The following is a 26421-nucleotide window of genomic DNA, read 5'->3' as shown; positions in this document are numbered from 1 at the left end:
TGGCATATCAACTTTTTGTTCTTGTTTATTGCATGACCTGACCTGTCTTTTTCCATAAGTCTATTTCATACAGTATATTCACCAAAGGAAAAAAAATTTGCTAGGTTAAATCTTAGTACATGACAAAACAGCTTAAGTTTTAAAAAAAATCAAAAGAATTAGACACTGACTAGCTTTAAGAGTGCAGCAGAAGCACATTAATTACACTTTGCAGCAGTAGTACCAATAAAGTTTAATGCTAGAGGGGCAAACCTGATCACATTCTTAGATCATGTCTTCATTGTGAAAGAAAAACCTATGTTCTTTCTGGTATCTAAGGCAGTGCTATCAGTATTTTTTAAATGTTTGCACTCAACACTCTAAAGTACTATTAATTTAGTGTTAAAAAATAACATTTTTCTTTGCATTCTGTAGGCTTTTTATGGAGACTTAACTTTGATCTGCCAAAATAGCTAGGATTACTTTAATCCTGTTTGTTGTTGCAAATCTGTTGGACAGTTGATTTCGGATGTTCTAGTAACATAATTGATTTTTTAGAGTTTTCTATATTTCTAAGCAGAGTCTCTAGTCTCCTTTTGATTTTCTTTTGATCTTCAATAGCGCATCCAATTACAACAGACTGAAATTTCTGATCAATGGGTCCAGATGGTACCTCAGATGTGCATGCACCATAAAGTGACATTAAACGGCTCTTGGAATCTTCCAGATCGTCAAGGAGTTTATTGACTACTTCATCAATCATCCTTGTGGCATGCAACAAGGATTCCTGCTGCTGTGGGTTTCGTATAGTTTCTACAGAAATCTCAACAGTGAGGGTTCGGCCCATCAGACGACTGGCAGTCAGGCTAAGTTCTTCTCTTTCACCTAAATTTAAAAATAAAATGTTCCGATTTACAAACTAGCCCTTTCAGGTGCAAACAACTTCACACATACAACCAGACTACTTTAGTGTATGTAGCAGATACACATCTCTGCTGTTGGTTTGCAATCAAAACATTTTTTAAGCAAAATCAAAAAGTTTAAATGGTGATTCTACTCTGAACAGTGACTGTAAAAATGAAGATGGAACCCTAATCTGTATCTCAATGATGTTAGACCAAATGTGCTCAGTTTACAAGTACAATCTAACTGCCAGTCTTTTTATCGCAGCCTGATCCTTGAGAGTCAAGCTTGGTTCCTCCATATCATGCATTATTATCAGTAACAATGGTTCTGCATGTTATATCAGAGCCTCACTGACACTTGGCCAACCTCATTCTTCCAGCTGGCTTGCATGCATATAACTGACTGGAACTTAGCAGACGAGTCTGTTGATGATGCACAAAATAGAATAGAGTCCTGCTCCTTAATATTAGCTGTGTTGGCTTTGCAGTGCAAACAGCAGTAAAAAAAGCAGTAAAAGGTTATGTGTTATTGCTATGAGGCAATATACTGCTTTTGTTCAGAATCCGATCTGAATAAGAGCGTGCCACTTTCACAGTCATTCCTGAGCTGAATTACACTTCACTGCTTCTTTTTCTTCATGATAGAAAAACGTGTGAACTAAGCCACCACAGTCACAGCATCTCCATAAACTTTCAGCAGAGCCGCAAAAAAGAAATAAGTATTTTGCTACACAAAATAGACTTGGATAAACAGCACCTTGTCGGCTTGTTGCATTCGTTCTTGCATGCTGTGCAGTAGCGCAGCTAAGTATGGGGAGAAGACTGGTTTCTTAACTTATTAATTTTTTTTGTTAATAAATGAAATACCAGGAAGGGGCTATGATTTGACCCCCACTGGCTGAGTGAACTGTATTTTTAAAGCAGGTGGAGCAGTCACCTGCTCACAGTATTACAAAATAGATCCTTGTGGAACCCTACAGAAGAGATCTTTAAGGGCAGACAAAAAACTGAGGCTTGGTCTATACTAAGAACTTATATCAGTATAACTATGTCGCTCAGAGCTGTGGAAAATCCACACCGATGAGCAATGTAGTTACACTGACATAAGTTCCTAGTGTAGTCAGTACAATGTTGACAGGAGGGCTTCTCCCGCCGACATAGCTACCAGTCTTGGGGAGGTGGAGTACCTATGCCGACAGGAGAAGCTCTTCACTGCAGTGCTGTAAGTATAGACAAGCCCTGACTCAGCATCACCCTCTGCAGTCTTTCAATAAAAAGAATGGTACCACTAACAAGCCCGCCAGTCTACCCCAATTAGTGTCAGTTAGTTAGGGTATGTCTATACTGACGGCAGCAAAGTCGCCGCCGTCAGATCGACCTACCTGGATCGATTTAGCGGTCAGTGAAGACCCGCTCAATCGATCCAGAAGAAACGCTGTTAATCCACCCCCTCAAGTGGCGCAGTGCAGTCAAGACGGCACGCAGAAGAGAAGCATAGCAGTCGACAGGAGTTATGCAAGCTATGCAGAGTATCTTGTGTAACTCCTGTCGACTGCCACCAAATTGCCAGGTAAGTGTAGAGCAGGCCTTAGTTAACACCACCTCATCAACTGCTGTTTAGATTTTTCAGAAGTCTTTGAGACAATCATGGACCCCTGACTTTTTGCTTATGGCTACAGTGGAAGCAGAGTAAATATTTTCTTCTAATGGTATATAGGATATTTTGAGTTTGAGCAGGTTTTCCCTGTATTTACTTCACTCATACAACCAACTACCCTAGTGTATGCAGTACACGTCTCTGCTGTTCGTTTGCAATAAAAATATTTTTTAAGCCGATCAGAAAGTTTAAATGGTAATTCTACACTGTACAGTGACTCTAAAAATGAAGATTTCTAGCACCAGAAATATCTTTCTTTTGTGTTTTTTACTAGGTACATGCACCCATTGTATGAGTAGGTAACTAATAGAGTTGCCATGCCATATCCTGTCCAAAACCAAACAAAATTAAAGTAATCACAAAACTAGAGAACTCCATGAACAGATGACATTAGCCTTGCCCTGTCACAACCTTTTTGATAATATTACACAAAAGGGGATGGTTAAAAACAGGGTGACAATCAGCAAGATCACCACTGGCAAGAGTTTTGTTTCTTTAGCTGTCTACCTAATAACTGCTTGTTTGATAAAAGCTGGTACCCTTTCCGCTATTGGGAGACAATATGGATTGCAACCAACTACTTCTCTGCTTGATTTTAACAGACATAGTGGGCAAGGTCCCATTCATCCAATTTCTGTTGTAGGTCACCTGAATATCAAGGTAACCTGTGAGGATTACGTATAGGAAGAAACTGCTTAGAAACCTCTCACTATAAGAGAATGAAGGATAAATGTGACTGCCTGCTAGGCCACTGACTGAATACTATTCTCCCCCTTAGAGACAGCTGAAACTCAATTGTGTCTATCAGTCTCTAATTTCTCCATATTTCTAAATAAGCCGTCCCACACCAGGAGCACAGATGAGCCGGCCTTGACTTTGAAAAGGAGGTAATGGGTTGGCCATGACAAAAGGGTAATTTTCACATACACAATAATGCGTACAGCAAGTCCCCTTTCCTGAACTGAGATACGAACTTGAGTAATCAGGTGTAAAAGGATATTAAGGTAATAGGGTCCATCCAAACCACACTACATAGCTCACACAGACTTACATTGATTCTGTTCCCTCATCGCTTTCACATAGTTCAACTAAGCTGCATGGAAAACTTATACACTAACTGTAATTTGGGATTGTATCAACTGATTTGTCCAAAACAAATTTCAAATAAGAATCCAGGAAAAGGCACGTTCTCACCTTCACTGATGTGCCTCATATCTTGGCTGTTCTGTATATTGTGGATCATTTCTAGCAGGGTTTCCTTTTCTTGTTCCATAGCAGATGCTGCATCACGCAAGGCTTCAACCCTGAGTAAAGTTGAACCAGGCAAAAGAAAAATAAATCTATAAATAATAAAATCACACTTCAGCTGCATAACATGCTCTCAGTATTTCCTTGCTTTTTTTAGTCTGCCTTGTCAGTTAGTTTTAGAAATGCTGCAGAGTTGTAGGACCAGTGACACGGCTGCCAATTCAGGGCAATATTGGGTACACCTACATTGTGATGAAAGACCCACAGCACAACCCTGGCTAGCCTGGGTCAGCTGACTCAGGCTGTGGAGTTTGGGCTGTGGGGCTATAAAATTGCAGTGAAGATACGCAGGCTTGTGCTGGAGCCCAGGCTGTGAGGCCCGTGACGGGGAAGGTTCTCAGAGCCGTGGCTCCAGCCTGTACAGTAACAGCCTAGGCACCAGCTCTGGTTCCTAAATTCTAGGTAATGCAACAACCTAGGTTCCTCCTGAAACCTGACCGTCTTTCTCTGCTCCCATTCATCATACTACAAACATAATGTGTAACATCCTAGGTTTGGGAGACGAACATGTCACATAAGCTTTGCTTTATGTTTAGTCATATCTGGCCATTATTGTGCTCCTTTATTCTCCCCTTCCTCTTGCTGCACTTTGGAGAGCATGATCTGGCCTTCATATTTGGAAATATCATACTGGAAACCTGGGTCTCCATCCTTCAGTTAATTTCTTATTCCTTACCCATGCCCTGAAGGTTAGGGGTTTGGAACTGATTAAAGTAATTGGGTAAAGGCACAAATAGAGAGAAAATGCACAGTAAGGAATCATTAGAACTAGAGATTAGTGCCAGGAGGTAAGCCTATTCCCCCATCATTCCTCCAGTTTCTGGACATCCATGAGTAATATTAATGTCATGGTGTAGAAGGCTTACTGAGCTTTAACTGGCTGCTAGGATTGTGCAAGAATGATACAAACTCTGCTTTCCCAGCTCCTCCACCTATCATGTGATGAACATCACATGAGCCTGTTGACAGGTCTAGACTTTTCCAACCCACATGGCAGAAACTTTAGACAATTCCCAAACTGAGATCGGTTTCACAGTGTCGAGGAAACTCTTTGTAAAAGCCAGAAGAATCCATCTATCCTGAAATGTTTATTAAACATTGTTAAAAAATGTAATCTATTCTCTCTGACATTGGCTACTAACTCAACAAATTTATTTTGCTATAACTAAAGTGCCAATACCATTAATATTTGTATCTAAAAAAATTCCTATCCCCTGGAAAATTAAACCAAAGTAATTTTAGATAGAATAAAACAAGGAGGGGGAGGGTTGATTGTGCCACATAGCTCTGAAAAAATGACCACACTAGTACAATAGGGACAGTTCTGCTGGTTCTTTTACTTTCCCCCTTATGAAACTGCTTTCTATTTCTAATTCTTCCATCTCAACTAAAGGTGGCAAATATAGAGAGATAGATCTTGATTTGTGGCACCGAGTCACCATTTAGTTCCAATAATACCTTGATCAAATTTATTTTCTGTAGTCCACTGTGCACAAACATGTGACTGCAATTTTTTCTATCTTCTTTTCCCCAAATCTAACTTTTTATTCTGATTTTTTTCCCATTGTGTGGGGGAATTAAAATGGTCTCCCTATGTATCTCCCCACACTACTCTTGAGTCTAACTTCATTGCAACCCATCCTTCCAACCAAAGGCAGACACAGCTCCTGGGATGGAATGATGGGAGGATTACTTAATAGCAACATGATTTACTACTTACCCAGATCTCCCAGTCTAGGAACTTCAGCTATGAATTTAAATCTCTGATGTTCCCTGTCCTTACATCTCTGAGGTTGCAGAGCATTGTACTAAAAATACACTACTAAACTGTCCTGACTGCTGTATATTTGTGCCATTCCGTTCCATCTGCTGCTTTTATAAATCACCCTTCAGTTGTAATTTTACTGACAATTTTTTCTCATCTATCCCAGTGTTCATTAACTATGGTACCACACACAGTCAAAACATGGCTCGTTCCCTCTTTCTGATGGAATCCACCAGGCACCTCTTTGTACTACAGCATACAGGTTATAGCCACAAGATGGTGATCACTATTCACTATTTATATGTATCTGCAGTAAAAAAGTTACTCTGATTTAACTAAAATGGTTTAAAATTGAGTTAAATCAGTGCAACCCCCTAATGCAGATACATTTAAATTGGTTTACCCCTTGCATTTAATCAATTTTAAACCAGTTTAATTAAAATAGTGCAACTTTTCTAACAAAGAACACATCTAGGTGTATTTGTTTTGATAAACTTGTCATAATGCTAGAAGATGAGCTACAAATCACTCTTTTTACTTCTTTTTAAGTTAGGTTTTGTGTGTGCTTGGGGGAGGGAGGCAGCAGCAACAAAAGACAGTACTATGATATTGCCCATCAAAAGCAGCTTACTCAAAGCAACTTTTCAACATTATTCCCAGGACCACTGTGCAGATGACAAATATGATCTGGATGTGAGTATATACTGGGATTATTGTAAATTCTTCAAGGCAGGGATTGTCTATTTGTATGCAATACAGTGTGGAAACCATTGCTGGTATTAAACAAACACTTTATTTATTTTCTTAAGTCTCCTGTACAGCTAATTCAAAGAGGAAGGCATTTATGGTAGTCTCTGAGAGACACATGCATCTAACATCCTAGCCCCAGAGATTTCAGCCAGAAAATTAATTGAGGGCAAAATATGGATAGAAAAAAGGTAGCTTAGAATAATGGAATAAGCAAAAGTTCATTTAGATTTTCTTTCACTCTTAAGAGGAGACAATAAAATACCTGCTATGATAAAAATGCAGAAATTTTTAGGTACAAGCCTAATAATTGTAAGTGAAAGCATATGTTTAAGGCCTACTCAAACTTTTTTGTTTTTGTTTTTCCCCTCACGTCTTACAAAAAACTTAACAAAAATGTAATACAAATTCTTGACAAAGGCATGGATTTTTATTTTTAGGGGTGGGTGAGGAAAGTATTGTAAGTATTGTAAATTGACTTTTTTCACCTTTCACTATAAGGATAAAGATGTTAACAAGATAGGTGAATTGATTTTGTATCTGATCTGGTTAAGTTTTTGACACTTTTGCATGACAGTTTTAATTATAATAAATAACTATGCCTTTTTTAAAAGGACATTGGTTAAAGTATTTTTCATAATTTAAAAAAAAAGTATCCTTTCACTTGGAAACTTGAAATTAAAATTAAGAAATTTGGAGGGTTTTTAACAGATTATTTTTATAGTAATTCAATTGCATGTGTATATTCATTCAACACACTCAATAAGGCCTGATCCAATGTCCATTGAAGCCCATGGGATCCTTTTCAATGACGATCAGGTCCTACCATCTGTAATTGAAAAAGTGAATTGCATTACAGAGATGCATCTTGAATCAGTATAATTCTAAAGAGAATTTCTAAAGTACCGCCTCTTTAAAATATTGAGTTATTGTGATGTGAGTAGAAGCTGACATCTTAGCTTAGCAAGATTTTGGGGAGTATCAGGATAAATACAAACATCTTGTAGCATGCAGTTGATAAATATGCCCTTTAAAAAGTAATGCCTTGATAAGTGTTAGTATTTTATGTAAAATCTGATAACCAGACAGATGTTGAGAATTATTTTATTTGCAATAATTGCTGTTTGGTGGCTAATCGAGCTTATTACTACAGTATGGTGCATCACCACAAAGTGACCCTTGCCACATAATATATTTTATTACCAGCAAAGTGCAAGGAATGCATGGCCCTGCAAAATAAAGAAACCTCTCACCCTAGAGGTGACCTCTTGGGGTCAGGACTAAGACATGTTATGATATTCAACATGGTACACTGCTGTTGATGTTCATGCATTTATTCTTTGGATAAATGGAGGACTTCAGTCTCCAGGGCTATTAATCTGGAATGACACAGCTAAGTATAGGCCTGTCAGCCTTACATTAATTCTGGAAACGATGGAGCAGCTAATATGGGACTCGTTCAATAAAGAATATATGGGACTTGATTAATAAAGAATTAAAGGAGTGTAATGTAATTAATGAAAATCAACATGGGTTTAGGAAAAATAGATCCTCTCAAACTAATTTGATATCTTTTTTTGATGAGATTACAAATTTGGTTGATACAGGTAATAGTGTTGACGTAATATACTTAGACTTCTGTAAGGCACTGCATTTGGTACACAGCATCTCTTCTGACCTGAAGAAGATATTAATTCACCCACCTTGTCTCTCAAATATGCTGGGATCAAAACAGCTACAATGATTCCGCAAACATAAAAGTAACATAGCACACATTAAATGGATTAAAAACTGGCTAACTGATAGATCTCAAAATGTAACTGTAAATGAGGAATCGTCATCAAGTGTTTCCAGTGGGTCCAACAGGAATCGGTTCTTGGCCCTATGCTATTTAATATTTTTATGAATGACCAGGAAGAAAATGTAAAATCATCACTGATAAAGTTGGCAGATGACACTACAATTGGTGGAGTGGCAAATAATGAAGAGGACACATCACTGATTCAGAGCAATCTGAACCACCTGGTAAACTAGGCGCTAGCAAACAGTATGCATTTTAATATGGCTAAATGTAAATATATATATCTAGGATGAAAAAATGTACGCCATACTCACAGGGTAGAAGATGCTATCCTGGAAAGCATCTGAAAAAAGATTTGGGGGTAGTTGTGGATAATCAGCTGAACATGAGCTCCCAGTGTGATGCTGTAGTCAAAACAGCAAATGCAATCCTGGGATGCATAAACAGGGGAATCTCGCATAGGAGTAGAGAGGTTATTTTACCTCTATATTTCGCACTGGTGCGACTGCTGCTGGAATACTGTGTCCAGTTCTGGTGCCCACAATTCAAGAAGGATGTTGGTAAATTGGAGAGGGCTCAGAAAAAGACAGACTGAATGATTAGAAGACATGCCTTATAGTGACAGATTCAAAGAACTCAATCTATTTAACTTAAAGAGAAGACTAAAGGGTCACTTGATCACAGTCTACAAGTACCTACGTGGGGAATAAATATTTAATAGTGGGCTCTTCGATTTAGCAGAGAAAGGTATACCATCATCCAGTGGCTGGAAGTTGAAGCTAGGAAAATTCGGACTGAAAATGAAGTTTACATTTTTAACAGTGAGAGTAATTAACCATTGGAACAATTTACGAAGAGTTGTGGTGGAGTCTCCATCACTGGGTATTTTAAAATCCAGATTGGATTTTTTTCTAAAAGGTATGTTCTAGAAAATATTTTGGAGGAAGTTACATGGCCTGTGTGGAGGTCAGATTAGATTATTGCAATGGTCCCTTCTGGCCTTGAAATGTATGAATCTATGAGCTCTACAAGATTAAGTTTCTTGTCCTCACTTTCAGGGCCCTGCACAACTTCGATCCCCAATTGGCTCCCTGCATTACTACTGATGAAATTCCCATCCTGCATTATTGAAAGGATGGAACATTAAAACCTGTGAAAATTCAGTCAAACACAAGACAGGACTAATTTCTTTAATGCAATAGAAATAGCAACATTTCAGCATTATAAAACAAATGCACCAACTTTCATACTCAAATTGGAAGAGAAGGGCATGAATGTGTCTGGGAAAGAGACAGAAAAGGGAGACAGAAGGGCTGGAGAAAAATCATAGGACTGGAAGGGACCTTGAGAGGTCATTTAGGTCTACACTTACAGCAGGACTAAGTATTTTCTAGACCATCCCTGATGGGTGTTTGTCTAATCTGCTCTTAAAAATCTCCAATGATGGAGATTCTATAACCTCCCTACGGAATTTATTCCAATGCTTAATTACCAACAGGAAGCTTTTCCTACTATCCAACCTAAACCACCCTTGTTGCAATTTAAGTCCACTGTTTCTTGTCCTATCCTCAGAGGTTAAGGAGAACAATTTTTCTCCTGCCTCCTTGTAACACACTTCTATGTACTTGAATGATGACTGCCCGGAGGTGCGAGGAACCGTCATCTGACATGTAACCAGGTCCCTGAAATAAATCTTTCTAGCATACTTAACTGTTGGAGGGCATCTGGAATATCACACATTCAAAAATACATTATATGTACTAATCTAATTTTTTTTTTGGCAGTGGAGTGGATTCTTCCTGTACAGCAATGTAATCACTGTCAGGAATCAACTTTATCTTTTCCCACAATTCCATTTAAGGCAAAAGCCCCATTAATTGGTCCCAAAAAGAAGCATGGTAGTGAAAATTAACTTTTTTTGTAATATGAATAGGGTATTAGATTTCTTTTCTCTCACATTATCTCCATAATCTCACAATTCTAATTTTCCCTTTGTAGCATTTAACTTAAAGCAACCATAAAAAGGAATGTTGTGTTAAAACAATTCCCTTCAGATAGATTAAGTATTGTAAGATCGCATGAATGCTGATTCGCAAACCCACCCAGAAGAGCTCAACTAAGCAGACACATTTTTAACCAAACTGAACATTCAGTACAGTAAGAAGAGTGACAATATTAAGCTTTAAAATGTTTGAAAGGGTTTTGATTAGATCCTTGCCACCCAACCTGAACCCAATGGAATCCGACTGCCAGTGTTGCGTTTGGGTCAGTTGGGGTGTAATCTGTATAGCATACATTCAGGCTCGACTCGGGTTGATTAGTAACTTATCACTGAGTGTGCTGACTACACAATTCATAGGAGGTGAAAGTTAACTTTGAATGTGAGGACTAAGGTGCATACTAGGAAGCAGCGGGAGGCCTCAGGCAGAAGGAGAGAGGAGCAGGGGGAGTTAGGGAGTAGTGGGGGGAGCTGGGAGAGAGATAAGGACAGTGGGAGAGCTCGCAAAGTCCAGGAGCAGGAGGTGACACCTGCCTGGCAGTGCCCTTCCAGTCCCTTCCTCCCCATCACTTGTGCCTGGCTCCTGTTCCACACCGGGGGACTCCTCTGTCTGCGTGGCCCTGTTGCAGCCTCCTGGCTCCCTCCACGCTGACCTGCCACTAAGTGCCCCTCACCCAGATCTGTCACCAGCACCTGACCTGGGATTGGCTCCCCACACCAGGCACTGGTATCAAGGTCCTGCTTCCCATAGTTCCTACTCCCTGGTCTGATCCTGGCCATACTTCAGTCCCTCCAGGTCCCAGTCTTGCTTCCGCCCTGACAGGTATGATGCATGACGGCAGAAACATAGATCAGCCCCCACAATATTTTCATTGCGGGGAGCTAGCTTATTCACCACCATCCCCAAGTGCTGCCACCCAAATGCTCTTGTTTGCAATTTTAAGCCAGTGAGTCCTTCCTGACTTTTTTCATTTTTTTCCTCAGGTCAGGTAGGAAAACAATTTGACACTCTTGGGATCAGGTCAGATTGGTTGTGGTCTAGTTGGGTTGGTTCAGGCTTTAAAATTAGGTGTGAGTAGACCTTTCCTATTCATCAGTTCCTAACCCTCCAGTGAAAGACATCTCAGTCACAATAAAAGGCTGCATTGAGTTCTCAAGACTTCTTTTCTGATCATCAGCTCATTAGAGATACTATAAAGTCTTCCACTAACAGAACAGGAATCAAACCGGACTGTAAATCTATAAAAATATGAACTTAAATCTATTATTTTTGTTTAATAATTTATATATGTAAAATATTATATAGTTATGTCATTATACAAAGCACAATAATATAAAGGTCAGTAGTATACAAAATATCTTTATGCAGAATATATACACTACCATATTCTTCCACTTAATTTTTGTATAGCATCACTTATTCAAAAATATGCGTTTTTCACATGACTAGAGAATATAAATTAAAATATAAGTAATCTGTGTAGATTACAGCAGTACCTGTAGATTTGATGGTTTAGGGATTCAAGTGCCAAGCACTGGGAAGAATGATACAGGACAAGGAAAATGGAAAGCTCACAAAACAAGAATAGCACTGATTCGTTTTTGAGAAGTCTGTGTGTCGGAACACCTCACTTCACTGTAACCTGATGTCAAGTGTTTAATTTTGTATTGAAGAATCATGAATTTGATTCTGAATTTCACCCATTGTTCCCCCACATCCTGCTCATATTTTCAGAAAGGCAACTTGGGTCCCCAATCCTACAAATACTTATGCACTTGTTTAAAATGTATGCATGTGACCATTCCAACATGTGTAAAGTCAAACAGGTACATATGTGGTTGCAGGATTGGGACTTTGGTGTTGCTTGAGAACTTCAAGAAAAATTCTCTGATCTACAACAAGATAGTGTTTTTCTTTCTGTATCTAAAAAATAAGGTGATCAGATTGCACTCTGACTTCCAGGTTATTCATTGTTTTGAATATTAATTAAGAACATTACACAAAAAACCCAGTTCTCCTTATTTTCTGCTTTTTACTTGGTCTACAAGTGATTGGAAGCAAGTGCAGTGTCTTCCTCTAGTACATGCCACCTATCTGACCACAACACTCCCCCACCATGGAACAGATAGGCCAGTCGGTGCTTTTGTTTCCAGATGAGAAAGTTGACAGTTGTTTTTTTATGGGAACTGTAACAACTATCTGTGTTTTAAAGCATTTTTAGTTCTTTGAATTGCTCATATTTAAAGGTTATGCACTTTTAAACCGGTTAGTAATTGTTGCTAGGTTTTGTGTATTTCACTATATAGCCTCTTTTGAAATAGTGATAAACACAATGCTGCAACACACAGTGGAGCTTTTTCAATTTAATATATTGAACTGTTCAGCATCTCTGTGTTTCTGTTCTCAGGTAATCTTTTTAATAAACACCTGGTTAAGAAAAATTAGCTTCAAGAGAACTGAATTGTAGTTTCAAGAGGGGAGGTAAGATGAGGAAACTGATATCACAGCAGGGTACTGCTTTGGGAAGGGGGGAAGATCCAAGGAAAATGATCAGTTGAAAACTGTATTTCAGTCTAACAATTTTCATTTCCTGTAGTTACAAACACCACCTAAAATTACTACAACTAAAATAAATTGTGAAATAATGCACATTGGAGGCAGACACATGAGCTATGCATACACCTTGTACAGTTCTCTTAATTGGATCAGCTCAGGAGAGGGACTTGGTAATCATTGTGGCCAGCTCAATGAAAACCTCTGCTCAATGTGCAGCTGTGATCAAAAAAGCTAACAAGGTGTTATATAGTTCATAAAACATGGAATTAAAAAACAATAGGGAACATACATTATAATGTCATCATATAAATCAATGGTACACCCTCATCCAGAATGCTGTGTGCTGTTCTGATCACCCTACCACAAAAAAAGATACAGCGAAATTAGAGGGGATTCAGAGAAAAGCAAATAAAATGATAAGGAGAGTGGAAAAACTCATTTGAAGAGAGATTGAAAAGACTGGGATTGTTTACTCTGGGAAAGAGATGAATAAGAGACGACATGATAAAAGTATATAAAATAATTAAAAGTATAGAGAAGGTAGCTCTGGAGGGTCTGTTCTTCCTGTTTAAACAACACAAGAACAGAACATTCAATGAAACTGAAAGGTAGCATAGTCAGAACTGATAAAGGGATATACTAGATCACTCAATGTGTAATTAGACTGCAGAACTCATTGCCACGGGATGTCATTGAGTTCGAGATTCAAAAAGGGACGAGACATTTCTATGGATAAGAAGAATGTCCAGGGTCATAATAGTTAATTAATTTGGAAAAGGATATGAAACCTCATGCTTCAGTATTTAAAACAATCTAACTATTTGGGGTTAGGATGGGATCTTCCTGGGGGCAGATTGTACCATATCTATCTGCTGTGAAGTTCTTGCACTTTACTCTGAAACACCAGGTGCTGTCCAATGTTATAGACAGACTGGTGAACTGGATGGACCACAAATCTGATCCAGTCTGGCAACTCCTACCTTCCTATGTACTTTATGCATTTTGCCGCACTTTCTGCAGTAATTTCACTGTTACCCCTGTACAGCCAATTAGTCATTTGGTCCTTTGCTGAAAAAGGCCCACTATAAATAGCAAATCACAAGTAGAGAGAAGAAAAATCCTTACCATCTATTTTGAAAAGCATCTGGACACACTAGCTCACACTATACCAGCAACTGGATTGTTTAAATTAGTCTGTTTAAAAAAAATCAGGCCGAAAGCACCTTTCCTTTCACTCTAACTGGGGCCGCTTTTCTCTCTCACGAAGGAAGTGATGGAGACAGGTGGAAGTGCCCCATATAAGAAGTCTCCCCCCAATGGTTGTGTCTTCTGTGAAACAACTTGATTCTCTAAAGAAATTGGGTTTCCCCTTACACAGCAAACGGGCCCCCTGCCTCCTACCCGTCCACACTTCTGAAAGAGGCTCTGTTCAGTAAGAAGTGACTCTCTGGAATGACAGCTGTATCTCCCTGCCCCTGAGAGCCTGGACACTATATTTAGGTCGCTTCCCCAGGCTCCTTCTTCCCAGCACTGGGGGGACAGCAGCTGCGCGCTTCACTCACAGCCTGGTTAAACCCCAGCAGCAGCAGCAGCGAACTTCATCATTTCAAGTCCAGCGGCAGGAAGAAACGCGCACGCGGGAGAGAAGAAAGCAGCGACAGTCCGCGAAGGCTTGTTTGTGCACACGCAACGCCGGGCACGTCTAGCAAGAATCCTCTCCAACCGCATGGACGCGCTTCATCAGTCCCTACCGCTGCACGAGCAGGACCCCGTCATCTCCCTCCCACCCCTCCCCAAATACCCTGCTGCACTAGCCGGACACCCCCCCCCATCTCCTTTCCAAAATACCCTGCTGCAAAAGCAGGCCCCCCCCCAAACACCGGGCCGCACTAGCAGCCCCTCAATCTCCTCTCCAAAAAGACCCTTCCGCACTAGCAGCCCCCCCCCAAATCTCCCCCAAATACCCTGCCACACTAGCAGCCCCCCCCCAAATCTCCTCCCCCAGTACCCTGCCGCACTGGCAGAAGCCGCTCCTGCACTGCCGGGCCCCGGCCCCAGCCAGCCGGGCCGCACCTGAGCTCCAGCTGGTCCAGGGTCTGCAGCAGGCGGCCGGAGCAGTCGGCCATGGAGGTGGAGCGGTAGAAGTGCCCGCGGGGCTGCCCCTCGCTGGCCTTAGCGCTGCTGATCCTGGCCTGGGCCATGGCGCTCCCGGGGCTCAGCACCGAGCCGGGGCTGCGGCTGCTGCTGGCGGCGGCTCCGCCTCCCGCTGCCCCTGTCCCCCCCAGAGCCCCGCCGGCGAGCCCCGCCCATCGCCAAAGAAGGAGACCGGCCACCGCGGGGTGGGGCAGAGACTCCCGCATCACACCCCCTGTGATGTGAGCTAGCCAGTCACCTGGGGGGGGAGTTGCCTCTCTGCCCCCTGCTGGGAGGGTGGGAGACCGACCGCGGAGCTGCCCCACTGCATCCACCCCCTGTGGGGGCAGGGCGGCTTTACCGATGGGAGGGACCCAGCAGCACTCCCCAGCCGTGAGGAGCCTGGCGGACTCCCCACACCGCCTCCTGCAGACGGACGGGACAGGTACCCCGCTGGGGGATTCACCCCATTGCCCCCCTGGGATAACTCCACCCTATCGGGTGACTGAGGATAACCCCACTGCCTCCCCATGGGGACAAGGCAGAGACTGGCGCCATGGGCGACTGGGATGGGCTCTAGCCCAGTGATGCACTGTGGGGTGGGAGGGTGGACATAGGCCCACCCTGCTGCTGCTGCAGAGTTGAGGGCAGACTGGTCCCTCTGCTGGGGGCAGGGGGTGAGGAGCCAGGCTCACTGCACTGCAGCACAAGGAGAAGACTGTCCCATACTCCCTAATCCTGGGGGATTCTTCCAGCAGCTTCCACACTGGGTCCCATCTGCAGCAGAAACACATAGCTCATTATCCTGTGCAGTTACTGCCCCAGGGAGGGGCAGGAAGCAAGGTGTCTGGTGATTGACTATTACTAAGGTGAGGGTAACACAAGGAGAATGCAAAGTTTTTGTCTCTTTCTGCTATTGCAGGTACTTTTGGTCCAGCTAGTGTTAGTCCTAACTCTGACACATCTTACACTGTCTTCTGGCTGCTTACCCTACAAAAATGCTGTCTCTCTCTCTCTCTCTCTCTCTCTGTTTGATGGTTTTCTGCACTATATAGCAGCACTTCTGGTCCTCTCGGCTCCCTCCCCCAGCCACGGAGGCAGCCAGGCCAACCTGACATGGTACATTGCCAAAGGATGAGGCTATTGCCTCCCCCCGCATCCCAAGCCCCTCCTCTGTCTCCCACTGGGACAAAATCCCAACAGGAGATAGGACAGAGACTCACCCCACTGCCCCAGAAGCTTTCTTCCCTTTTCTGCAGTGCAGAAACTTCTCAGCTGTGCTCTTTGCTATCTCCATGTCTGAAGCAACAGGAATCAAAACAAAAGGGCCAAATCCTGGTCCCAGTGAAGTCAGTGGGAGTTTCCTCATTGATTTTTGGTGGATCAGAATTTGACCCAGAATAGCATAAGGCTTCCAGTGACATCCCCAATACCTTTGCTGCTTGTGTTGGGCTGGGTCAGGGCTTCCCAGACTGATTTTAAATTATTTTACCAAGGAACAGAATGAGTTCTGGAGATATATATATATATTTTTTTTTTGGGGGGGGGGGGAGCTCTGCCAAAAAGGTCAGCTGGAGAAACAAGATCAGGCATCTGAAGGAGCAGAGGAGAAATGGAGGGGGTGGGAGTAGGGAGACTTTAAAAACCTCAAACTCTGACACAAGAGGAGAAGCTTGGAAGGAGAAAGAAAGAAAAGCGCCAGAGTGTTTGATGCCAGCTGAGAGAGAACCTCAAACTGTACTCCAGAAACAGACTTTATACTATCTTGAGGCACTTTTACTGACATAATAAATCTTTCAGATTCTAATTCTTAAGGGCCATGTCACCCTGTTGGTTAGCTACACCGGAGAAGCATTATTATTACTAAGCATTTCAGACCAAGATAGAACAAAAAGGGCCTGGGAAAGGCACCATCCTTAATAATCTATTATGTGGTGGTATAACCTATGCTTGCTTGGTATGGCACTCTTTCCCCCTCTATTGACAGCTAAACCTGCTAGAGATAGATGAGCCTGCTACAACCTTGCTAGTGCATTAAGCTCCAGTGGTCCCTGGTTTGATCACTGCCAACTGGGTCTGTTATTGTTACAGTAGCATTCATAGTTCGGTGGATTAGGAGCCAGGAAACACAAATTCTAATCCCAACTAAACCCCTGAGACTTTGATTTAACTTCTCTGAGTTTCCCCGTCTGTAAAATGGGGGTACTCAGTGATACTTATCTACTTCACAGAGACAGTATGGATTAATATTTGTAAGTCACAGTATATTTACACTATACACCACATAGCCATATCTTGGCTCCACTGTAGCACTTACAAGACAGGTGGCAGCTGAAGTGGGCAGGAATCAGGGAAAACCACTTCTGGAAAATTAATATTTGACTGAGGAAACTAATTTGAAAGACCCATATGTACACTTCAGTTCCTGCAGTACCAGTGGTGCTTGTAACTCAAGCTACATACAGGGCTCATTTGCCATTACTTTGTGTCTATGGAATATCCAGGGCAACCAGGGCTTGAAAACAAAGTTCTCAGTAGGGGAACCCACCTACTCATTACTAAAAGCAAATTTGGGCAAATACTACTTGGCCTTCCCTGCCAAACCAACTTTTGGCATTCAAACAATGGGTTTTGTGTTACACACGGATGGGGTTTTCAGTATTCACAGTTGAATGAGCCAAAATAACTATTTGTTCAGGCTTGTCTATTCAGAAAGACATCATGTCCCAAGCTGTCTTGGTTTAAAGTTAAACTATTGAGACATCCCTTCACTAATTTTTTCCTGTGTTAAATTAATTGTCCTAGTTTCTTATATACAACAGGACCATTAAGACACTTTGTCCCCTTCTTTTCTACTACTTACTTATTGAGCTTTGTACTAACTAAATAAAAGAGCACTCATCCCAGGCACTAGGTGTCTTTGACACACACACTTAAAAATACAACTCATACATAACAAACTCAAGCAATTAACTTTCTGAGGGCACTACTCTAGCATAGTAAAAATAACCACAATCTACAACAATCAAATCCCTGTTGGAGTCATTACTCGTCTCCCAACTCCCTACTAGTCATGTGCCCTAAAAGTTAAACTCCAGCTGTTACAGACTACAGTCAAGATGGGAGGGAAGTTCCACAGCTGTGGGGCCCTAGCAGTAAATGCCAGCAGCCCTTTTTTCTTTTTTTATACCAATGGCATTTTAGCTCAGATGTCTACTCTGATCATAACTGTGGCAACGTCTCATGAGGAAAGAGGTGGTAGCTCAGTTGTCCCAAGCCATACAGGCCTTCATATGACAAACCAACCTTAAAATCAGTCAAAAAAAATAGGCAGCCAGTTCAGCTCATAGAGCACAGGTTCTATACATGCAATAAAATGACATACTGAGTAACAACTGAGCCTCTGAATTCTCACCAGCTGCATTTACCAGATAGATTTAAGATGTAGCCCCTTGCAGAACTCCAAAGAAATGATGTAGCAAGGAAAGCAACTTGCAGAAGATATTTTTACACTCTCTTTATTGTTTTTCCAACCTCATTTGTTGTTCTGACATTCTCTTTTTCTGTCCACTGAGCATGTAAGTTACATTCATTTTGCCAACATACCAAATAAGAACATAAGAATAGCCATATAGTCCATCTAGCCCAGTATCCTGTCTTCTGATAATGGCCAATACCAGGTGCTTCAGAAGGAATGACTAGAACAGGCAATGATCAAATGATCAATCCTGTTGTCCACTCCCAGCTTCTGGCAATCAGAGGTTAGGAACACTCAGAGATGGGAGTGCATCCTTAACCATCTTGGCTAATCACCACTATCTTTCATGAACTTATCTAGTTCTTTTTTTCACTCTGTTATAGTCTTGGCCTTCAAGCAACATTCCCTGGCAATGAGTTCCACAGGTTGACTGTGTTTTGTGTGAAGTATCTCCTTTTGTTTGTTTTAAACTTGCTGCCTGTTAATTTCATTTGGTGACTCCTGGTTCTCGTGTTGTTTGAAAGACTAAACAATACTTCTTTTTCATTTACTCCACACCAGTCACAATTTTATAGACCTCTATTATATCCCTTCTTAGTTGTCTCTTTTCCAAGCTGAAAAGTCCCAGTCTTTTTAATTGCTCCTCATACGGAAGCTGTTTCATACCCTTAATCATTTTTGTTGCCCTTTTCTGTACCTTTTCCATTTCTAATATATCTTTTTTGAGATGGGTTGGCCAGAATGGCAAACAGTATTTCAAGTGTGGGTGTATGATAGATTTATATAGTGGCATTATGATGTTTTTCTGTCTAATTATCTATCCCTTTCCTAATGGTTCCTAACATGGTTAGTTTTTTTGACTATCACTGCACATTGAGCAGATGTTTTCAGAGAAAACTGACTCCAAGTTCTCTTTCTTGTGTGTTAACTGCTAATTTAGACTCCATCATTTTGTATGTATAGTTGGAATTGTTTTCCAATGTGCGTTATTTTGCATTTATCAACATTGAATTTGATCTGCCATTTTGTTGCCCACTCACCCAGCTTAGTGAGATCCCTTTGTAAGTTTTTGCAGTCTGTTTTGGACTTAACTATCTTGAGTAAATTTTGTATTGTCTGCAAATTTTGACACCTCATTATTTATCTGCTTTTCCAGATCATTTATGAATATGTTGAACAGCTCTGGTCCAAGTATAGATACCTAGGGGACACTAGTATTTACCTCTCTCCATTCTGAAAACTGACCTTTTATTCCTACCCTTTGTTTCCTATCTTTCAACCAGTTACTGATCCATGAGAGGACCTTCCCTCTTGTCCCATGACTGCTTACTTTGCTTAAAAGCCTTTGGTGAGGGACCTTGTCAAGGGCTTTCTGAAAGTCCAAGTACACTGTATCACCCTTATCCACATGTTTGTTGACCCCTCTCAAATAATTGTAATAGATTGGTGAGGAATGATTTCCCTTTACAAAAGCTGGGTTGACTCTTTTGCAACAAATCTATGTGTATGATAATTCTGTTCTTTACTATACTTTCAGCCAATTTGAAAGGTTCTGAAATTAGGTTCACCAGTCTGTAATGGCCAGGATTGCCTCTGGAGCCTTTTAAAAAAATGGGTGTCACATTAACTATCCTCCAGTCATTTGGTACAAAAGCAGATTTAAATGATAGGATACATACCACAGTTAGTAGTTCTGCAATTTCATATTTGAGTTCCTTCATAACTCTTGAGTGAATATCATCTGATCCTGGTGACTTATTACTGTTTAATTTATCAGTTTGTTCTAAAACCTCCTCTCTTACCTCAATCTGGGACAGTCCCTCAGATTGGTCACCTAAAAAGAACAGCTCAGATGTGGGAATCTCCCTCACATCCTCTACAGTGAAGACACATGTAGAGAATTCATTTAATTTCTCCGCAATAGCCTTATCTTTCTTGAGTGTTTCTTTATTGTCCATAGATTGCCAAACTAGTACAAAACACACCACTTTTCATCTATTTTCTGACTAACGCCTGTTGTATAACCTTCACCGCCATTGGATATGACCATTGGATATAACTGAATTTTAATTCCTGCGAGGAATATTGAAGAAAACTAGGGTCAGTTCAGAAATGTCAAGGAAAAGTAGATAGAAAGTAGACTAAGAACAGATTCTCTTGATTAATTTAGAGCTTGTCTATATGAAGCTAGTTTGCAGCAAACTGACTGGGGTGTCAATCTACCCTGCACCAGCATGCCACGCACTAACTGTCCATGTGAAACCATGTAGAAGTTCCTTAGTGTTCTTTAATCAAGCCCACTTTGAAACAGGACCAGATCAAAGCATGTTGAGGAACTGTTAATGCATGTCAGCAAGGTCCGCCCCAATAGTTAGTGCACTGTCCACTACTGTGGGGTAGATCTGTGGTAGATGCACAGTAACTATTCGTGTAGAGAAGGTCTTAGCGACAAAGGGCCTTAGTTTCAGGTTCAGCTCCCTCTGTTTTGTTTCTATATTAAATGAACTGTAAAACAGTGATCCATCCCATCGTGAAATTATAGCAGTTACTGTAAATATTTCTGATAGCATGCAAGGGTGATGGAAGACTTTCCTTTTATGAAAGGAAATATGTTGTGACCTCATAGTTCTGTAAACTTAACCATATACGGTAAAGATTAGAAGGGCCTACATGTTGCACAGTATTTATCACATAGACCCATCTATAGGGGTTTCTCCTCAGACTCCAAAAGGATCTGAGCCCTATAGGTAGCTATGGTACTTATGCCTGACCATGTAAAGAAGTTGATACAATTAATCCTATTTGCTACTTACTGTACACAGCTATTACATATGAGGCAGATAATTCACAATTAAACTAAGACCACTGCCTCTCTTCTATGGATATTTTTTAATCTTTACAAAAGCACCCAGAAGGGGACTAAGCTTTAGTGGCCATAGCAAGTTCCATAACAATTACACTGACTTATTTGGCCTGTTATTGTTTCTTTGCAGCTGACAGATAGAGAAATGTGTATGACCAAAGAAAAGTGTGCCACAAACAAAAATTGAACACCAAAAGGTAAAGAACTAGTAGCAGGGATTTAAGTCGCAGAAACTAAGTTAATACACACCAATGCAAATGTGGATTTCTCATCTAAATGCTGCAAAACATCTGGCATCACTAATTTTCTTGGACATTATCTACTATACCTATGCGAATGCTACACTAATGTTACATTGAAAGGCAGAAAACACCTATTTGAATGTTACAACATTAAAATGAAAGGTAGCAATTGTCCAGCCAGATGTGTGGGGGATTTTTTTCTTTTTAAATAGCTATGTGAAAAAGCATACAAAATGATTCATTTCTCACGCCCTCAGAATATTTGTAATAAATGCTAATCTTGTAAGTAAATGTCTGATGAACAAATCATTTGCACTGCTTTATGTTACAAAGAGAAAAGGGCACTCAAAATTCTTTCACCACATGAGTTGCCACCACAGTTGCAGATCTAGGCCTTTCAATGAAGGGTGTCTGCATTTAATCTGAGTCAGCTAACTGAGATTTATCAAACAATCCGCTAGAAGCAATAAATTCTGAATCAGATAGATTACAGGACACCTTGTTCTGATTGGAGAATAAAGCAGAGTCCCTTGATATGAAAGTGAATAATCTGGACACACATATTTTGTTGTTTTGAGACTCCATACTTTTGAGAATGGAAGAGCAGGGAGATTATGCTGAAGGATGTGGTAACTGAGATATTTGGAGTGAGGCAAGGCACTCAATGAGAGCCATTTAGAGATCCTGGAACCCAGGGGCAGAAATCAGAATAGCCATACTTCTGGACAGTCTTTGTAACATACACAGCTGCCCTAATTATTAGAGCCTAATTGACTAGGTAAAGAATAGAACCACATGCAGCTAATGAGGAAAGATTGTCCAGATGTTTGGACACTGAGATTTGAGACAACAGGGTCCAATTCTCAACTATGCTACAGATATGCTGTGTGACTCTCGGCAAGTCACTTAGCCTTCTGTGTCTCAGGTACCATCTGTAAATTGGGAAAAATAGTTTTTACCTACCCATAGGAATGTTGTGAGGATAAATGTTTTCTTCAGTGAAAGATTAAGGGGCACTGGGATTCTGTGGTGCTGCATGCCATATAAGTAGATATATGTAGGCTTTGAAGAAAGACTATTTATAGCTATGTAGAAATGGTTGCTGGAATTTTCTGAGGTTTGCTGCAGGTTTTGTTTTTGTTCTATTATTTTAAATAATGTCAAAAGGCACTCACAGTAGCGCAGAGACACCTTTTATATGTTTAAAAGAAGTTCTAGGCAACCAGATATAACCCATCTTTATATTTACTGCAGCATTTCCAGACGTGAGGGATAAAGAAAGCAAGTCAGCAGCTGCCCAGAAACCAAGGTATCTGACTCTGGCAGAGAACAAACAGATTGGGTACTTGGTCTTATCCATAGCTATGACCTAGAAGGGGAACAGAGTGTCTGAGCTGAAGCAAGCTTTCATACTGCTCTATGCAGTATACTCTCATATATGTATATGTATATACTCTCATGTATGTAAGAGAGCACTATGATTGCTCTGAGCTCCAGTATGAAACGGGAGATAAGCCAGTTGAGAGTCTCTGGGTTAAGCTTAGAAGCAAGAACAATAAGGGTGATGTCGTGGTGGGTGTGTGTTATAGACCACCAGACCAAGAGGACGAGGTACATGAGGCTTTCTTCAGTCAACTAGGGAAAGTTTCCAGTTCACAGGACCTGATTCTCATGGGGGACTTCAATCACCCTGACATCTGCTGGAAGAACAATACAGCAGAGCACAAACAATCCAGGAAGTTTTTGGATAGTGTTGCAGACAACTTCCTCGTGCAAGTGCTGGAGCAACCAACTAGGGGCCATGCTTCTCTTGACCTGCTGCTCACAAACAGGGCAGATTTAGTAGGGGAAATAGAAGTGGGTGGCAACCTAGGCAGCAGTGACCATGAGATGGTCGAGTTCAGGATCCTGACAAAAGAAAGAAAGAAGAACATCAGAATATGGACCACAGACTTCAGAAAAGCAGACTTTTGACTCCCTCAAGGAGCTGATGGGCAGAATCCCCTGGGAGGCTAATATGAGGGGGAAAGGAATCGAAGAGAGCTGGCTGTATTTTAAAGAAACCTTATTGAGGGCACAGGAACAAATCATCCCGATGTGCAGAAAGAATAGCAAATATGGTAGGTGTCCAGCTTGGCTTAACAAAGAAGTCTTTGGTGAACTTAAACACAAAAAAGAAGCTTACAATAAGTGGAAGCTTGGTCAGATGACTAGGAAGGATTATAAAAATACTGCTCAAACATGCAGGAATGAAATCAGAAAGGCCAAAGCACAGAGTTGCAGCTAGCAAGGGACGTGAAGGGGAACAAGAAGGGTTTCTACAGATATGTTACCAACAAGAGGAAGATTAGAGAAAGTGTGGGCCCCTTACAGAATGGGGGAGGCAACTTAGTGACAAAGGATGTGGAGAAAGCTGAGGTACTAAATGCCTTTTTTGCCTCTGTCTTCACAGACAAGGTCAGCTCCCAGACTGCTGCACTAGGCGGCACAGCATGGGAAGGAGGTGAACATCCCTCAGTGCTGAAGGAACAGGTCCAGGACTATTTAGAAAGATTGGACATACACAAGTCCATGGGGCCAGATGCAATGCACCCCAGGGTGCTGAGGGAGTTGGCTGATGTGATTTCAGAGCCATTGGCTATTATCTTTGAAAGCTCGTGGCAATTGGGGGAGGTCCCTGATGACTGGAAAAAAGCAAATATAGTGCCCATCTTCAAGAAAGGGAAAAAAAGAGGATCCAGGGAACTACAGATCTGCCAGTCTCACCTCAATCCCTGGAAAAATCATGGAGCAGATCCTCAAGGAATCCATTTTAAGGCACTTGGAAGAGAGGAAGATGATCAGGAACAGTCAACATGGATTCACCAAGGGAAAGTCATGCCTGACCAACCTGATTGCTTTCTATGAAGAGATGACGGGCTCTGTGGATGTGGGGAAAGCGATGGGCGTGATATACCTTGACTTTAGCAAAGCTTTTGATATGGTCTCTCACAGTATTCTTATCAGCAAGTTAAAGTAGTGTGGGTTGGATGAATGGACTATAAAATGGATAGAGAACTGGCTAAAGCAGAGCTCAACGAGTAGTGATCAATGGCTCCATGTCTAGCTGGCAGCCGGTCACAAGCGGAGTGCCCCAGGGTTCGGTCCTGAGGCCGGTTTTGTTCAACATCTTCATTAATGATCTGGAGGATGAGGTAGATTGCATCCTCAGCAAGTTTGTGGATGACACTAAGCTGGGGGGAGTGGTAGATACCCTGGAAGGTAGGGATAGAATACAGAAGGACCTAAACAAACTGGAGGATTAGGCCGAAAGAAATCTGATGAGCTTCAACAAGGACAAGTGCAGTGTCCTGCACTTAGGACGGAAGAATCCCATGCACAGCTACAGACTGGGGACCAACAAGCTAGGCAGCAGTTCTGCAGAAAAGGACCTAGGGATAACAGTGAATAAGAAGCTGGATATGAGTCAGCAGTATGCCCTGGTTGCCAAGAAAACTAATAGCATATTGGGCTGCATTAGTAGGAGCATTGCCGGCAGATCAAGGGAAGTGATTAGTCCCCTCTATTTGGCATTGGTGAGGCCGCATTTGGAGTATTTTGTCCAGTTTTGGGCCCCCGACTACAAAAAGGATGTGGAGAAGTTGGAGAGAGTCCAGTGGAGGGCAACAAAAATGATTAGGGGGCTGGAGCACAAGACTTAAGGAGAAGCTGAGGGAACTAGGCTTGTTTCGTCTGCAGAAGAGAAGAATGAGGGGGAATTTGATAGTAGCCTTTAACTACCTGAAAGGGGGTTCCAGGGAGGATGGAGCTAGGCTGTTCTCAGTGGTGGCAGATGACACAACAAGGAGCAATGGTCTCAAGTTGCAGTGGGGGTGGTCTAGGTTGGACATTAGGAAAAAGTTTTTCACTAGGAGGGTGGTGAAGCACTGGAATGGGTTACCTAGGGAGGTGGTGGAATCTCCATCTTTAGAGGTTTTTAAGCTGCGGCTTGACAAAACCCTGGCTGGGATGATTTAGCTGAGGTTAGTCCTGCTTTGAGCAGGGGGTGGGACTAGATGACCTCCTGAGGTCCCTTCCAACTCTGATTCTATATATCCAAAACCCTATTATCCAAATTCCTTCCAGATAACATGGACGTTTGGAAAACAGAGCAGCCAGGAATCTGAGGAGGACGAGGATGAGCCCCTGGCTGCAGAGAGGCCACCTTTCTGCTGAATGGCTCCTACAACAGTGCCGGAAGCGCCGCTGTCATGGGAGTGTGAGAGAGGGGCCATGATACCAGAGCTGCAGAGGGCTCCCTGTGCTTCTGCACAACCAGTGATGCCCAATTCCCACAGCTGCAATGTGCAGAGAAGGCTCTGATCCTGGTGGGGCACAGCAGAGTCCTGGCCAGGGGTGTCTGTTTTGGTCCACAGGAATCAGGTGTTACTGGCCCTGCAGTAGCACAGGGAGCCTTCAGCAGCAATGCCGTAATGAAACTGAGTGAATGGGGCAGAGTAGATAGCCCAGCCAGGAATGCAAGGAGGAGGACAAGTTCCTGGCCAGGGGGTAGGCCACCATGCTGCTGAATATCTCCTGCCCTCTTGATTCTCCGAACTCCTGATTATCCCAATAAAATCTGTTTCCCCTCATGTTATCTGGATAATCAGGAATACACTGTAGTTAGAATGGGACTTTCAGCCTAAAATAATTTTATAAACCATTATCTTTTTAGTTTGAAAAGCTCTTTGGGATGAAAGGCCTCCTTTGAATTTATTGATTATGAAAGCTTGTTTGTTAAGACCCTTTGTTCCTCTGGTGACTGAGTCTGGAGTTGAGGAGATTGAGTAGCAGTGCCCCAAACCAGCTTTAAATCTTAAGTGGCACTTCCCTCAGATGGGAAATGCAAATGCAGATCTAAATGTGACTACAGTAAAATGTATCTTCTCTTCTTTCCCAGCATAATAAAGGCTAATGTAGTAGGAACATTCTACTTACATTATTGTCA

The 26421-nt window shown here is 41.8% G+C and overlaps 1 protein-coding gene and 1 long non-coding RNA gene across 5 annotated transcripts; one reads left to right on the top strand and one right to left on the bottom strand.

Moving 5' to 3' along the window:
- BAG2 (BAG cochaperone 2) lies at positions 1–18465 on the bottom strand. 4 transcript variants are annotated; one of them, XM_067565515.1, is made up of 4 exons: positions 18386–18446; positions 7121–7190; positions 3736–3845; positions 1–864 (listed from the first exon to the last, which is right to left on the bottom strand). In XM_067565515.1, exons 2-4 carry the CDS (start codon positions 7144–7146, stop codon positions 464–466), a joined length of 537 nt encoding a protein of 178 aa, XP_067421616.1. In that variant the 5' UTR covers positions 7147–7190; positions 18386–18446; the 3' UTR covers positions 1–463. The 4 variants fall into 4 exon arrangements, with proteins under 4 accessions (XP_067421616.1, XP_067421615.1, XP_067421614.1 ...); XM_067565514.1 differs by lacking the exon at positions 18386–18446 and adding an exon at positions 14792–14931; XM_067565513.1 differs by lacking the exon at positions 7121–7190 and having other exon boundaries at positions 18386–18465.
- LOC137164614 (uncharacterized) lies at positions 15156–26399 on the top strand. Its single transcript, XR_010923138.1, has 4 exons — positions 15156–15296; positions 21323–21389; positions 22689–22743; positions 25560–26399. It is a non-coding gene; the product is annotated as an uncharacterized lncRNA (long non-coding RNA).
- The last annotated feature ends 22 nt before the right edge of the window (positions 26400–26421 follow it).

The sequence above is a fragment of the Emydura macquarii genome, unplaced genomic scaffold (assembly GCF_026122565.2).
Source record: "Emydura macquarii macquarii isolate MOO-44397 ecotype Brisbane River unplaced genomic scaffold, CSIRO-AGI_Emac_v2 contig_2680, whole genome shotgun sequence".
Taxonomy (NCBI): domain Eukaryota; kingdom Metazoa; phylum Chordata; order Testudines; family Chelidae; genus Emydura; species Emydura macquarii.
This window is presented reverse-complemented; position numbering and strand designations above follow the sequence as displayed.